At 33.0% G+C, this 16,403-nt stretch overlaps 1 protein-coding gene across 1 annotated transcript in view; it reads left to right on the top strand.

Moving 5' to 3' along the window:
• Positions 1 to 393: 393 nt before the first annotated feature.
• The window catches only part of LOC129231097 (uncharacterized), a 48,906-nt gene continuing 32,896 nt past the window's right edge, over positions 394 to 16,403 (top strand). The window contains exons 1-6 of the mRNA XM_054865344.1: positions 394 to 455; positions 2,800 to 3,040; positions 4,100 to 4,265; positions 8,050 to 8,183; positions 9,973 to 10,115; positions 12,484 to 12,580. Of these exons, the coding sequence (XP_054721319.1) occupies positions 394 to 455; positions 2,800 to 3,040; positions 4,100 to 4,265; positions 8,050 to 8,183; positions 9,973 to 10,115; positions 12,484 to 12,580 (843 nt within the window). The remainder of the gene's footprint in view (positions 456 to 2,799; positions 3,041 to 4,099; positions 4,266 to 8,049; positions 8,184 to 9,972; positions 10,116 to 12,483; positions 12,581 to 16,403) is intronic.

The following is a 16,403-nucleotide window of genomic DNA, read 5'->3' as shown; positions in this document are numbered from 1 at the left end:
ATATTTTCAGTGAAATAACCAAACTAATTAAAGTACTTATCTTATAATGTATGCAAAAATAACAGTCAATTTTATTCGGTCAGCATCTAATCATTTAGAATAAATTTAGTTCTTTTAAAAATTTGCAAAAAATTTTACATTACACAAGAAAACGTAGACGCATGTTTTTTGCACATGCTAAGCCTTTTCTACAACCTCGCACGTTTAAAGCCAGATGAAAAATACCGAATGAAATTTTTGCAAACTATTACTGGATTTATGTACTAGAAAGTATGCTGAATGAAATGATAGGTCACAATTAAGGCTTTGGGGGAAAAAAATTTCTGAGGTTGAGGTTGACATTTCTATGGAATTACCCGTTACGGTATTATTACTTGAAAACTTATTAGCGAAATGCGCAAGCAAATTGAAGAAGAACCAACGACGATTTCGATGCATCCCTGTGTCTTTGCAGGGTGCAATTTAAGAACTACTGAAAGACAGCATTTCTTTTTCGTTCGGCTTTCTTGCTAAACATGCTCTACACTTGTCGCTAATCGACATTAACGGCCATTGTCGAGGATACTTTTTGTGTTGATTGCATTTAAAATATCTCCTGGTGGTTATATGTTGCTAACCATTTTCATTTACTTTGAACCGAGGTTCACAAATTTAACGATTACAGTTAAACTTTGAAGAAACTTCATTTCGGTCATTTTTTACAGCCTTTTCATTCAGACCAAATTCATAACTATACGAAAATTCGTTCGTGTCGAAAAGAGCAATTTTATGATTAAAAATAATAACTCGAACCTCTTTGGATCTTTTTTAAATTCCCATCCTATATGAATTCCTGAAAAACAATTCAACTCTCTGCCAAATTTGGAAGAAATCCAACTAAAACTGTAGATTTGTATAAGAAACATACACACACACACAAACATCCATCAGATAGATAGATAGATAGATAGATAGGTAGATAGGTAGGTAGGTAGGTAGGTAGATAGATAGATAGATAGATAGATAGATAGATAGATAGATAGGTAGATAGGTAGATAGGTAGGTAGGTAGGTAGGTAGGTAGGTAGGTAGATAGATAGATAGATAGATAGATAGATAGATAGATAGATAGAGAAGTGAGCTTTTACGAAGTTTCCTTATGTTAATCAACATATTCCGGTTACAGAGAATACTTTTACTCTAAGTCTTTAGATTTCAGAGTCTTTTCAACGTCATATTATATTTTTTGACATCGAGAATCATTTTGAATTTCAGAGGATCTATTCAGATTTTGAAAAAAAATTCAGAAATTTGATAGAAAAATATCTTCAGACTTAAGAATCTTAAGGTTGAAAGTATATAATCAGCTGTAATACAAAGGATTCGGGATGTAGACAATTTTTTGACTAAAATTGAAACAAAAATTTACACTATAAGATATTAAAATCATTAAAACTTCTTTTGGGTGGCAACTGCCCAGAGCAAGGTATATTCAATTGCAAAAGGACTGAAATCTAAGAGGTGAGTTATATAATGAATTGCATATTAATTGATATCAATAAGCAGGCCTTGACTATGAAAATTAGGAGAAGTAAGGAGAGTATGTGAGTTAAGTCACTTGCTAGGCTTGGTGTTTTTAGCGTTCTTTTCTAAAAGAACGCTTCCAGAGCCGTGTCCAAGGGGAGGGTTTTAGGGGTTAAACCCCTCCCATTGAAAAAAAAAAGTATGTCAAATGAAGAAAACGATCGGCTTAAATTAACATTAATGCGAAAGTCTGCGTTTAACGTCCCCCCCCCCTTTCTCTCTGAAGTTTTTCTGTAATTTTAACTCAGTAATTATGTATTTTTTTCCCTCTAATTCAACTCAGGTGGACCTAGACGCTTGCATTTCTTTCTCTTATAACTTAAAAAAATTTGCATAACATTCAAATGTTATGTATTACAACTGTTAAAGCTTTGCCGACTGAAATAATGTTTTGGAAAAACTGTGGTGGTAGAACCGTTGAATTATCAACCGATACAAAGCATTAATATTGCTTATTGTAAGGAGGTAATGATGAATTTGGCATGTTTTGCAGCTATGAAGCTGTGTTAGTGATGGTGTTTAGTAATGTAATTTTGCAGCTACAATAAGCTCGTTCTAAGCATTATTTCAGAACATAAAATCTGATATACATTCTCTTACATAAAAAGAATTCGTGGAGAGTTTTTAATACTTGTTAATAAACCGCATAGTTAACAGATTTAATTAAAAAGAAATAAACAAGGTTTGATAAAAGTGAACCTGTAAAATGAAGGAATACTTTGGTCACGAGCAGCCAGAATTATTCTTCTAAGGGGGGGGGGGTACAGCAGTACTTACAGGTGCATAAACGCCATACTGGGATCGATAATTTGTAGTAAAACTAATAAAGGTTGTGAGGGATTGAATTTCCCCTCCCCAGGTAAGATTAAAACCCCTCCCTTTATGAAAATCTGGACACGGGCCTGAACGCTTCTTTTTAGTTTTTATGAACAAGACTTATCAAATTGATTTGCAACGTACGTGAAGCTTGCTATCATACGTTACTGTAAATAAGAATTTTCAAACCAATGTTATCAAACGTTGACTACTTATTGAATTTTTCATTAACTCTTGAACACAAGAGAAGAGAAAAACTCTTGCTCTAACATGAAAAATAAATACATTTTTTAAATTAAAATAATGAAAATAACCGCATGATCATTTTGAAAATAATGTTTTCTGTGCGTTCGTTATTATAGCCATCATGACCTTTTTGTTTACTTGAAAGCAAACTACAGTGTGCCTTATTTATTACTAGGACGTTGGCTGCTGTCGAATTTCTTGTTGATAAGTATGGAACTCAAATTTTAAGTGAGAAAGATGAGAATGGTCATACTGCTGCTCACTGGGCATGCCTTGGAGGACATTTTAGTGTCGTCCAGTACATGGTGAACAAAGGAGTGTCTGTTAATATTCCTAGTTCAAGTCACATTGGTGCCTATCCCATACATTGGGCTTGTGTAGAGGGACATGTGTCTATTGTAGACCTTCTGCTCCGGGTAAGTTATTCTTAGATTTCAACTTTCAGAAGTAGTAGTTATAAAAAAAAAAAAAAAAAAAAAACACTTAAAAACTTTCATCAGCTTACATGCCCATTGAAAACCCAGATGCTAGTTTTATTTTATAAAGAAACAACTCTTACTATTATCTTTAAACTGAATTATTGAACATGTAATGGAAAAGTTATGTAACATCTCATCCTTAGATCAGTAAAACCATGCAACTCCGATAGCAGTTCAGTCGTGGGTGAATTTTGAGATGAGAAAGTCAACAACTCTTAGCACTACAACCATCTAGTATTCTTATCAAAAAGAGCAACTTTAATATGACTAGCTCAGGCTTAATATAAGTAAACTTTTTAAGCGTGAAGAAAGATTTTCACTTTCGCCACTTAATAAACCTTTAAGTGTTACTTTTCATTTTGGCTCAAAACTGCCTGTGAACGAACATATGAACTTTAATCCTTTGAGGCACAGTGGCTTCGCTTAAGGCCACCATTTTTTTTAATTATTTTTTTCGGTGACCACTGGCCGCCATTGAACTCGCGAATCTTGAAGTAAACGGGCAAAAACGTAAACTATGAGAATGCAACCACTGATCTCCAGTGAATGCAACGCTGTTTGCATCTTCGTAAGCTACGGCATAAACGTTTTGCACATGCGCCGAGCCATGCGCTTGCACATTTTTGGAAGCATGCCCGTTTACTATAGTGATCTCGGTTGCCCATGGAACCGGTGTTTCTCATATGTCTGGCAAATACTACATCTATTGAGGAGAAAGGATTGCCTTCCTCCTTCCCTTCTCATTCAGCATTGAGTTGAAGATTCAAAAATAAGAAATGTTTCCAAGTTTATGATGAATGTCCTCAGTAGCACTATCTATCCTTATGCATTGTTAATGTGCTAGAATGTACCCATTAAAACATTGACTATCTTACATTTTACATCCTGCTATAGGATACTGATATACACATATTTAAAACTGATACATTTGGAGAGAAAAAAAATCTTATTTTTGAATGCTCTGCGAATGAACATTTCGTATGTATTATCTCCTAGACCGGAGTACCAATGGATATTTGTGATATCAATGGATGCACTCCTCTCATAACAGCCTGTCAACATGGTAACAGTCACCTCGTTTGCTATCTATTGGGACGAGGTGCGAATAAATCTATCTGTGATCGAAACGGAGACACTGCACTACACTGGGCTGCGTATAAAGGCAAGTATTTCCATTTTCACTCTACTGAATTGCATATTGGGGAGTAACTGCACGGACGGAATTGTATTTACCTACAACTATATGACTACAACTCAGTTTTTTTCCTACTACCTCGAGGAAAAAAACTCCACATTTTTTTTAAAACTATTTTTTAGAGAAAGCGAAGACTTGACATAATTGGTTTTGAGCTCGAACAAAATTATCAATGCATGCATTTTCTTACGCAGAGGTAGTCTATTTATCTTATTATGATGGTTTAATGTAGTACTTTTAAAACATTGCGATCCATAAGTGTTCTTTTATTTTTAGGGACTGTAATTATAAAGTAAGACAACGTTAGAAAAAGCACACATTTGCCAATTACAGCAGACACGTGTTTCGACGTTACAGGGAACGCCTTTTTCAAAATATAATGAGCTTATGGATGAAAAGACATCCGAAAAAAGCTTTTTTCTGATGTCTTTTCATCCATAAGCTCATTATTTTTTGCATTGAAAAAGGCGTTCCCTGTAACGGCGAAACACGTGTCTGCTGTAATTGGCAAATTTGTGCTTTTTCTAACGTTGTTTGTCTTACTTTACTGTTCAGCACAAAGGTATTTATTTATCTTACTGTAATTATAGTTTGTTATTTAGTTTTAGAAATGTCATCTAAGTAAGTTTTGCTGTTTTGATTCAAGTATAGAATAGTAAGAGTATAGGTAAAATCATTTGTGCGCATTTCAGTTAAATAAAAGGTGGATTTTTTAAAATTTTAAACGTGGCACTTTCCTTTCTTTTTTTACTTATTTTTGCTATCATAATATAGTTTGGACTGAAATCGTCAACTCGTTGAAAGTGCTAAAAATTGCCAAAAGCCCTGTTTCAGAGGCTCAGTTTTGCTCTTTTTTTTTTTTTTTTTCAAGCTGCTGTTTGTTAACATCGAATGCAAGCTATTTTGAAGAATTAGTACTGAGAGGTTTTCGGGAATGGTGATTTTTAATGTAATTCAAAAATGACGCCGAAATTTCTCGCTATTGCATCATTTTAACATAAAAGCCGATCAAAATTACTGTGAAGTTTTGGACTGTTGTTCGGAAAATAAGTCTTTTTTTATTTTGTTATCGTATTTTCCATTTCTATAGATTTTTTCCCATTACCGTCTCTAGTCTATAGTGTTATTTTAAGAGACTATGTTTATACCTTAAAAATACCTACCCGGCGTTTTATCTCTTTTTATTATTTTTTTTTATTTCGTTCAATGTGAAATCAGTTCCTAAGTTGGAAGTTACTGCTGCGACGGTGAGCTTACTGGTAACTTTCATTAAATTTTTACCACGGGCAAAGCCGTGGCAGGTATCGTAGTTAATAATGAACATGTAGTGCTAGCATTTGACAAATTAATGATAAATGAAGAAGGAAAAGGTCATTCAAATTTCAGTGCGTAAGTTCCGTTTATAAAATTTCAATTTCGAATTTAAGCAAAAGAACGTATAAGTAACTACTTCTTCATGAATTAAAAAAACGACTGATCAAATTTCAGTATTTAAATTTCGTTACCAAAATTTCCCTGATTGTAGTTTCTCTGCACGTAATATTTTTTTTCTATAAATTATTCTGTGTGATATATAGAGTGGTCCGAAAATGGGCTTACCCTCCTTTTATTTTCAACATTATGTTGTCGGTTAAGGTAGAATTATTGTCATACGCAGTTACAACCATCGGTAGAACACCATTCATATCGTAACATAATCGATTCGGCAAAATTATCATCGTTCTGCAAAATTTTGAGTTCTATTCCGCAAAATTATCATCATTCGGTGAAATTTAGAGTTTCATTCGGCAAAATTATCATCATTCAGCGAAATTTGGAGTGCCATTCTGCAAATTGAGAATTAGCGCCCTCCCAAAAAATTGAGTTTGGGGCGCTCTTGCATCATTCATTGCGTTCAAATGAGTCCCAAAAGTGCCTTGGTGAAAGAAATCAGCCGTAATACACTTCACAAAATAAATGGCTTCTGAACAATGTACGGAAAAGAATACTTTTCTCGAACTTTCAAGTAAGTTAGAAAAGGTGTTGCAAAGACTGTTCTTTTTTTTTTTTTTTTTTTTTTTGGCATCGTTAGAGAACAAAGATTTGAAAGGTGTCCAATCTTTTCTCAGAGGGCTTTTCTGCCGAAAGGATCATCAACCGAATGTTATGTCATTTGGCGTTTTGAACATGTGCCCAAACAGTTTTTTTCCTCCGAACACAACCGCATTTTAACGTATTTATAATGACTAAGTTGTTTATATGTACATAACACGCTAGTCCGAAAATTAATGTCAGAGAAGTATTTATATTTTTTGTTAATATGCTTAGAAAAAGATAATAAATACATAATTTAGTTCTTTTAGATGACTGTAAATATTCATTAACCGAAACCATTATTAATATTAAGAAATATGGAAAAAAGAAACGAAAGGTTAGCGAACAGGATTCGAAGATATTTGGAGGTTTTAACGCGTTGTGTTTTTGCTATTTTTCCGAAAAATCATCTTATCTACTGCATACCTTGTGAATTCATTTATTTCATCTATCGTAATACTCTTATAGCCATTTAAAAATGCCTTATATCACAAAAAAAAGGAAAGAAAGAGAAAGAAACAGGTACTATAGGTTACGAAGTATTTTCAGTTAATAAATATTAATTGTCAACTAAAAGAACTAATATTATACGTTTAATATCTTTTTCTGATCATATTAACAAAAAATATAAATACAGGTATAATAGTAACTACCCCAGAAGTGATCAAGTAATCCTCGACCGCGACCAATGGATAATTCGGAATCACTGAATGTCTGAAAAATTTTTAATTCTATTTTGATATCCTAGAAAACGAAAATTGCATTAGGACTTGTCTCATAACTGATCAAACTTTCACCAAAAATTCAAATTCTGCCTGGAAGTTTTTTTTCTTCAAAAAATGGATCTGTGCATTTTTTGATCAAGAATTACCTTTTGTTTATTTAGTTAAAAGCTCTGCATTTTATGTAATTCTTATGATTCACTTAGAGATCAGTAATGCATTTAAAGTTTAAGTTAACATACAATCTTTGAGTCGATTACAATGAAGTGTAATCTTTTAATATTACATAGAGTGGAAATGAACGAGTACAGTTAGAGTTTTGGTTATGAAGTCGGAAAAAAGTACATTATAATTAAGACTACGATCAGAAATCAAGAAAACGTAATCGATTACGATTACGGAGTGGTTATTACGATTACAGTGTGTAAAATATTTAAAATGAAGGTACTTTAAAGGTACCTCTTGTTCAACAATACTGCTTACGCAAAAAATAATGAGAATGTCCGCAACTTTCAGCAGTTGAAGTCATTAATGTTATACACACAAGCTTATTAATAATGATTAATGTTTTTAATATTTTATAACATAAACGTCTAATCATGCTACTGCTTCACTGCTTGAACTGGAGGCGAAAAACCTTAAAGGAGCCAAGAGAGCCAAACAAACTGGTAGCTAATGTAGAGTTAGCACAACCTAACAGGTGCTAACTCTACATTAGCTATACCTGCTTGCTTGGCTCTCTTGGCTCCCTTAAAAGGTTTTTCACCTTCAGTTCAGTTACTTCCTATTCCGGGCTGATGAGTGCTAAAAAGCAAAAAAAAAAAAAAAAAACTGCAGTCCTCGGATGGAATGACTGAGCTTGCGGTGTATTTTATGCATTAATAAGTTGATTATAATAAGAAAATATAATCTTATACATTTAACATTTGAATAATTTACTAACTTCATCTCCATAGGTTTTCCAGATCTGATGCGGTTATTAATCTATTCCGGGTTTGACCCACGACTTAAAGATAATTTTGGTTACACAGCATTGCATTTGGCTTGTCTTAGTGGCAATCTGGTCGCCGTAGAGGACTTATGCGAGAAGGTAATCTCAGTGTTATCTTTTCATGCTTGAATCTCGTATATGAAATAATTGTCCTTACTTTCTCTTATTTTCGCTCATTTCCTTGCTAATTGTTCAGTTATTTTTTGACATTGTTGAAAAATCTCTGTAATAAAATAATTGAAGGCATGGAATAGGAGCATGGAAGGAACGGCCAATAACGGTCACTCGGATCAATAGCGGAGTATGTCATACGTTAAACAGACAACTAATTTGTTGTGAATGCTCTATAAATGTCAATCAGGGGCGGATGTAAGGGAGGGGCGATGGGGGCGATCGCTCCTCCCTTGAGGGACCTTGCAAAGGCAGTTTTTCCGAATTGGAAGCTCTGAAGCGAAAGTGTAGGCCCTTTTTGACGACATTCAGGAAAAGAATGGGGTTCAAATCTCCCTCTCAGAAACTTTTTGGAATTGAAGTTTAAAAAACTCAATTTTAGAAGACGAGCTTTGGCTATGTTAGGAAGCGTTTGGAGGTCTTCATCGGACATTTCGCAAAATTTAAGTCTTAAAGATGAGACTGCAGACATCTCAGGTAGTGTTAGTGGAAAAAATGGGTTCAGGAACTTTCTTCCAGAAATTTCTCGAAACTGAAGTCTCAACTATCGCAATTTTAGTCGATTTCCGATGATATTAGGGTTAGGGAGTTTCGAAACATTCCCGAAGAGTTCTAAAACGTAATTTTGGAATACCTCTTTCAATAGAAAATGAAAGGTAAAGGTTTGAGGACTTCCTTGGCAAGATCTCTGTATTTTAGTTGTTTGAAATAAAAATGCTGTTGCATCCCCCCTCAAGCATGTGTAATCAGATATGTAGTAAAAGGTAAGTTAAAAAATCAACCGCCCCCTCCTTGAAGCATTTCTGGATCCTTCCTTGATGTCAATATAATTTGTTACAGTCAGACTGTTTTTTTAAAAAAAAAATTTAAGACAGATTTGTCTAAATAAATAGCAACTGCATCCTATAATAGTCGTTGACTCGTTGGAATCCAGCTTAGGGATATATTAAGTTTAATTGTTTTCAACTCAATGGAGTTTTATCTACCAGTAGAAGAGTGAGAAATTTCTTTCTGGGTGGGGCAAATGAAATTTCTGGCTGTGTTATTGGTGGTTAGAATTCGATCGAATCGAATACGATGAATTGCGTTGGAGTTGAATATTCCCCTTAATCCAGAGACATTCCTCTGCTTTAAGCTGCATTTTGCTGCAAAATATATCTTTGCAGAGACCAGTAAAGGATTCCAAAAAATCAGTAGTGCTACTTACTGAGTACATTAAATCAATTCCATCTCAATATCGTGATGATTCAAATGATATTGTGAATCAAGTCAGTTATATTTCAATGATTCTCGAAAATTAGATGGATCCTGCCTGATTTTTCTGTCTATTTTTAACTCAGATCTCAGAATAGAGTGAGTATGCGATTTAACTATTTACGAGAATCTCTCACATACACTCACTACATCGTCGACATCTTTCTGAATTTGCATGATGAAGAACTGGAATTTTTTTTATTAGTTGCCTTTTATATTTGGTTAAAAATTTATGAAAGTCAAAGATTGCTGTCTTTTGCGCATGCGCAGTAAAATTATTCCTTATGATCTCGAGTTTGCTGAAATTTGATAGACAACTATTGTTCACCAAAAATATGAAAAAAAAAACTTTGGAATTTATGGAAGAAATGCTCACATTTTCGCGAAAATGTGTGCTGTTTTTACTATAAAATAATTAGAATAGTTGTATATAATAAGAAATTTCAAACATTGTCATTTATAGGACAAAATTGAACTTGACACTAAAGATAAGCAAAACAGGACGCCAGCCCAACTAGCTAAAGAACAAGGTCATAATGATATTGTTGAATATCTGAAGCAAGAAATAAGAAAAAGGAAATTCATTTTCTTAAATTTTAATATATGGTGAGAATTTTTTTCTACTAATATTATAGCACGAATCCTGCAAAATGTTTAAAATTTCAAGCTTGTGTGAAACTCTCTAATTTAGGAAATTAGTCTTTAATTTAGGAGTTTAGAATATTACTCTTGTTAATTTAAGAGTTAATATCTCTAATTCAGGAAATTACTGTCATTAATTTAAGTTACTGTCTTCAATTTCGAGACATTTTTGAAGATGTTGAGAAAAGATTCTACTAACAAAGCTAAGCATTATACATGAATAGTTTCAGGAAATACTATTACTGCCCAAAACCTCTCGTGAGATTTTTGTTTCGAATTTTAATCATAATGTTAATCCAGAATTTAAAAAATTGAATACAACTTGCCAACTACTGATGATCTAGTCCTAGGGGAAGCTGCTGTACCCACGGACGGTTGTACCTACGGACGTTGGCCGGGAAATTCCGGGTATCGTCAACAGAGATCCTAATTGGGGTTCAACGTGTGTGTCACAGCCCTCTCCAGTACCCCAGGAAGTTTCAACGCCATCAAACGAACATTTAAGATTCTATCATATTTTTGCGGTTTTAGTAGGATCTAACTAAAAAAAAAGGGCAATTTCTTTTTTTTTTCGTCCGTCGTGGATTGTATTATTCATTTTTGTTGTAGGTATTATGATTCCCTATATTTTGAAGGTTTTGTTTCTGATTTTTAATGTTGTAAAACTGTGGTCCTGTCGATGTGACTGGCTTGCAAAACCAAAATGGCGTACCTTTGTACCCAAGGACACATAACCATGTGTACCCACGGACGGTAATTTTTAGTCTTCTTGAGTCACACCTGAGTCTTCTTACAATGTGAAGTACCTCAAAATGGTGCTTTGTCATCAACGTCCGAAATTTGCTTTCAGCAATGCTGGTGTATTTGAAGTAGGGCTTGAAGATATGGTGTTGAAGTAATCACCACCTGTTGTAGGATCTACAGACCGTCAATCCCTCCTGTTTTCATTTGAAATCGACTTTTCTACATTTTAATTGGTTTAATCTAAACTGAGGTTTTTTTTTTTTTTTGTAATGGGTTAATTTTGATTAAAGGTTTCAATTTGCATATAAATTGAAGTTATTATGTAGCTACATAGAGAGCCATACTATCATGAATCTAGTTATTTTTTTGTTTAAAAACATATTAATTATTCATAACATCACAAACTCTCTTAAGAGTAATAACTTTTCTAAAGAGTTCCCTGATGTTAAAAATTAAGGAAAATTGAAAAAAAGGGAAAAAACTTCGATTAATTTTCAAAGTTTAATTTCTGTTGAATATTTTATTTAATATTATTTTCAATGGATGTTTGAAGTATTTCAATATAAAATGGCTTATGAAAATGTATTGAGTACAATTGAGTTCCTCAGACCTATTTATGTATTATTTTTTTACATGGTCCATGGGTACAAAGGCACCTGTCCGCGGGGTGAAAGGGGTGTTGTACCCACGGACAAAAAAGATGGTTTTTAAGAACCAGAATAAAGTTGAAAGCTCCGAGATTTTTACCTGACAAAAATTGCCAAATTAGATGGTAAGTTGTAGATTCTGCCAGAAAAATTTTCCGATCGATTATCCATTCCCAGAGACCCGCAAAAATTGAAAAGTAAATTTCGTCCGTGGGTACAGCAGCTTCCCCTACTGTTGAAATCTTTTTTCATCAAAACTAGTGCACTGTAAAAAAAAAAAAGTACAAAAACGTTCTTAGAAAATGATGGGCAGCATCAGCAACATATTTGGCGAAAAACAGGAAAGCTCAGCTGAAAGCCAGTAACATCCCTGAAATTAACCTGGAATCTTTGAAGAATTCAGAAACATTCCCAATAAAAGCCAGTTACGTTTTCGAAACCAATTTTGCCTTTCTCAAAAAAACTTAAAGTTAACTTACGTCCTTACTCTTAAAACTCACTTAATTGAACAGTTTAGAAGTCTGAGAAGTGCATGCTACACTAATTTATGTATTTCGGTTTCTTCTTCACAGAGTCGTATTCAATATTTCTTATCAGTTCGTATGCTCGTTTACTGGAAAATTCGTTCATAGTTTAAATCATTTCGCAACACCAATTTTCTAAGATAATTTATATTTTCAATAAATTTAAAGTTAGATTTAAGTTTTATGGCTATGTATTAGGTTAGATTATCGTACTCGTCCTTAGATTGGTATTTTCTTATAAATATTTAAACATTTTTGTCTTCACAAAATCATATCCTAAAATTACTACATGTTCATATCATTTTGTAACCCAGCGTAAGAGTTTAGAGCAATTAACGTAATTTCTTGATGGTAAGGAAAATGTAATTTGGGATAATATACTTTTGCACTATGTGCTTATTGTTTTATATATTACAGGCATCTAATTTTTGGTACAAATGGACATAGTAAAGGACCTTTGTTTTTCCTCCTTGGTACACTTTTCTTCTGGGGGTATCCAATATATATATTACGGGTAAGTAATTTTAATTTATCGTGTTTAAAACAAATAATAGTAATGACATTGTAAAATAAGCTATTTCATCTGTCATTTATTAGTATTACTTTTAAAGTACTAATTTAGGAATGAATTGTTGCAAACACCGCATTTCCCACTATGCCATGCGAGGCATATCTGCAAAAATAAATTGAGTGGTAGATGTAATTATATTTTTGAAAAAAAAAATCAAATCAAGCTCTGCTTCGGCTAGAAAATAAAATAGATTTATTAATTATAGATAAAAATTATGAAAATAAAATTCACAAAATGGCAGCAACTAAACTGAACTATGTTCAATCCAATTCACTAACGTCCCTATTAAGTAAAAAAAAAATGTTGGCCTGAATATATTCTTATCAGATACAATTTCTTCGAGTAGGTTGAAGAACTTTTCCGTTTTTGAAAAGTCAGAAGCAAGGTATCAACAAAAGATTTCTGAATAATTATGAGTAACTAGTTGTGAGGCTCTCTGTGGCGGCGTGATAGAAGTTTCGCTTCATATGTCAGAGGTCGAGATCTTTCCTGTGTTGTTTTAGAAATAAAACTGAGACTATATATGTATGTATTTATGTTCCCGATACAAATCCACAGTTAACATCGAATCTGGACCAAATTTGGCAGAGAGGTGCTTGGGCAACCGACAAGGAACGTAGGAGGATTTTCGAACGCCGAAAAACAACCGAACCGTTCGAATTTTTATTTTAAGACCTGAAAATGACATTGAATGGCTCTTTCTGCTCGAAATAATTATACGATTTTTTTATTTTAGTCTCTTTCGAAAGCTCGCGAAAAATATACCTGAAGTAGATATACTCCCTTCGAATTTCAAAAAAATAAGGCTGCAAAATCACCAGGAGAAAAGTTATTAATATTTTTAAGTCAAAGAACATCAATATTAAATCTGAAATTTATCGTCTGCCTCATGCTCAGTTTTAATTAGTGTGAATCAAGTCAACGAGAAGAAAAATCTGTTGCAGTTTTTTCCCCGACTGTGAACAATTAAAATTCTTACTTTTGTTTTGAGGCTTTTTCTGTAATCGGGGAATTTAAAATTGCTTCCCTTTTTGGTTATTTTTCCCTGATCTGCCGGGAAATTTTACAGATTTTTTTTTTTTTTTTTTTTTTTCAAGCCTGATTGTTGAACATGCTAACTTTTATTTTCGAGGTACATCGTGCAAAGACGGGCGATGCAGCTAGTATGTAAACAAATAAAGAAGCCCACCGTCTCGAGGCAATGATACCCCAGGGTGAAGGAAAAGGAGGGTGGGACCGTGTCTTTGATCTTTCAGTTTCGCCGCTTAGTGGCTAAAGGAGGGGGGAAACGGCCGTGTCTGACGTCATCCTGGAAGCACTGACTTGCGTATTTCCATAGCTCAATACTGGTTTGCATCTTCAATTTTAATTTTTCTGCTCGCACTGTTTATCGCACGGGCTCCCCTTGCCCGTGCCCTGGGCATGACATTTCCAAGAACCAGGAGAATTTTTTATACTTCATTTAAATTATTTTTCAAAAACTATCCTAGTGTTTTTAAATAAATTCTTTAATTCTTAGTATTCCTTCCTATATTGTTTTCCCTTTTTCGTTCGGTGAGGGGGGGGGGGTGTAGTTTATAATGAATTTAAAACACAGAAGCAAAAATAAAATAACTGATGACGAAAATTAAGAGCAGCTGCAACATAGGTTTTGGTATAATTGGAAAAAAAGGGGTCAGACAGTGATAGGGGCGGACGGGCCCGCCGACCGATGCGTCCTCAGTGTACCTTGGTTATTATTATTTTCTTTTTTGCACCCTCAAATTTGTGTGACTTTGGTTTTTTTTTTTTTCATTCATTCTTTTTTTTTTATTTTTTTGCACCTTTTCAATCCTGAGCCTCTTTCTTTTTTTTTTCCCCCTTGTTTCCTCAAACCTAAGCTCTGTTTTTCTTTCATCCCTTGAACCTGTGTACCTTCGGTTTATTTATTTTATTTTACTTAATTTTTTACGGACTAAAACCTGTGCGCTTTAGGGGTGTTTCCCCCCCCCCCCCCTAAACCTGCGGACTTTCGAGGGTTTTTTTTTCTTTTTCTTTTTTTTTTTTTTTTTGAAACCTTTGGGAGTCAAGGTTGGTTCTATCTTGGGGAATCCTGTCCGCCCCTGAATAGTTATGGATTTCAGAGTGGTTTTTTAAAAATTACCTTTGAATTCGAAATGTTATGCACTTTTTTGTTATTTCATAATCAATGATGTTTATTGAATGAAATTATTTAAGAATGTAAATTAATTGGAGATTAATAAAAAATATGCATATATTTGATGACTTGTGCATCTTTTCATTTCAATTCGGAGTGTGCTGTTTGAATATCTCTTTGAAATATAGTATGAGTTCTCAAAAATGTTTCATAGGATAATAAATCTCTTAATACAGCAGTTAAATATTGGAACAATGAGTGGTTTAAATGTCAAAGAATCAATATTTTTCCATTTTTAGTTGTTTTATCTATTTTGCAAATTTAAATATTTCATGGATTAATTTCTAGCAACATCTTAAACTGTTAAAAAACAAACGAACGAACAAAAAATCATTGGATGATGAACTTCAACGAATCGTTATGTGGTGTCATTTTCGGAGATTACATATTTTTATCATCTAGAGTTGTACATATATTCTACAAATGCAAACATTTCAGTACATTTATTCATTATAGTTTATTTCATTTATTTGTTCCATAATCATCAGTAATTACGTAGCTGATTATAATTTGAATTTTTATCATTGATAACCAGTTAAAAAGTCACAACAATAGTTCTTGGAAATATCTGTTTAAAGTAAAGGCAGTTGTTTTAAAAAATGATTCAATTGAATAATATTCCTTTGTGGGGTTATTAATAAAACGTTATGTGCCAACCTGTTGTGTCAGTTTCGTATAACGCATATTTTTCCATCTACAGTTGCGCATATATTCTACAAATGCAATTTTTTTGCAGTATATGTATTTATTATAGCTTATTTCATTTATTTCAATCATAAACATCAGTAATTACATAGTTGATCATACTTTGAATGTTCATTAGTGGTACCCATTTGAAAAGTCACAGCCAATAGTTCTTGGAAATATCAGTTTAAAGTAAAGGTTTGATCTTAAAAATATTTCATAGGATAATTTTTTTTTTTTTTTTGGGGGGGGGGGGGGGGGGGTATTAAAGAAACGTTATGTACCAACCAGCTTCTGATATTCCGTACATATTCCTCTATAGTTATTTTAATATTCTGCAAAAATAATATTTTAATATATGTATTTATTGTAGTCATTTATGTACACAGCTATTTGCATTTTGAATCAACATAGTAGTTACAAAATCTTTCCATTATACACGAGTAACAGTACTTGGGAAATATCTGCTTGTAATAACAGTAATTGCTTTAAAAATGCTTCATGAGGTATTTAATTTCTTTCATAAAAGACGTATAAATGAAGTATTACCATGTGGTAATCAGTTTCTGAGTATTTGTATTTTTCCCTCTATGTTGTTGTATATATTTTATAAATGTAAATATATAACTATTTTGAACTAATATAGTTACTATATATTATTAAATTCAATCATTATTCATTGAAAAATTCGTTTTTTACTTCTCAGAATTAATATTAATTTATTATATTATTAATATTAATAATGATTCTTTCTCTCTTCTACAATTTTTTGAAGATAAACTTTAAAGTAAATGAATAACAGTAATTTCTCTTCCAAATCAGGAAAAGATTTTTTGTAGCAGTTTACGAATTTAATGACTCTCATAGATTACCATTTTCTTCAAA

The sequence above is a fragment of the Uloborus diversus genome, chromosome 10 (genome assembly GCF_026930045.1).
Source record: "Uloborus diversus isolate 005 chromosome 10, Udiv.v.3.1, whole genome shotgun sequence".
Taxonomy (NCBI): domain Eukaryota; kingdom Metazoa; phylum Arthropoda; class Arachnida; order Araneae; family Uloboridae; genus Uloborus; species Uloborus diversus.
Note: the sequence above shows the minus strand (reverse complement) of the source record. Positions and strands in the feature narration are given on the sequence as shown.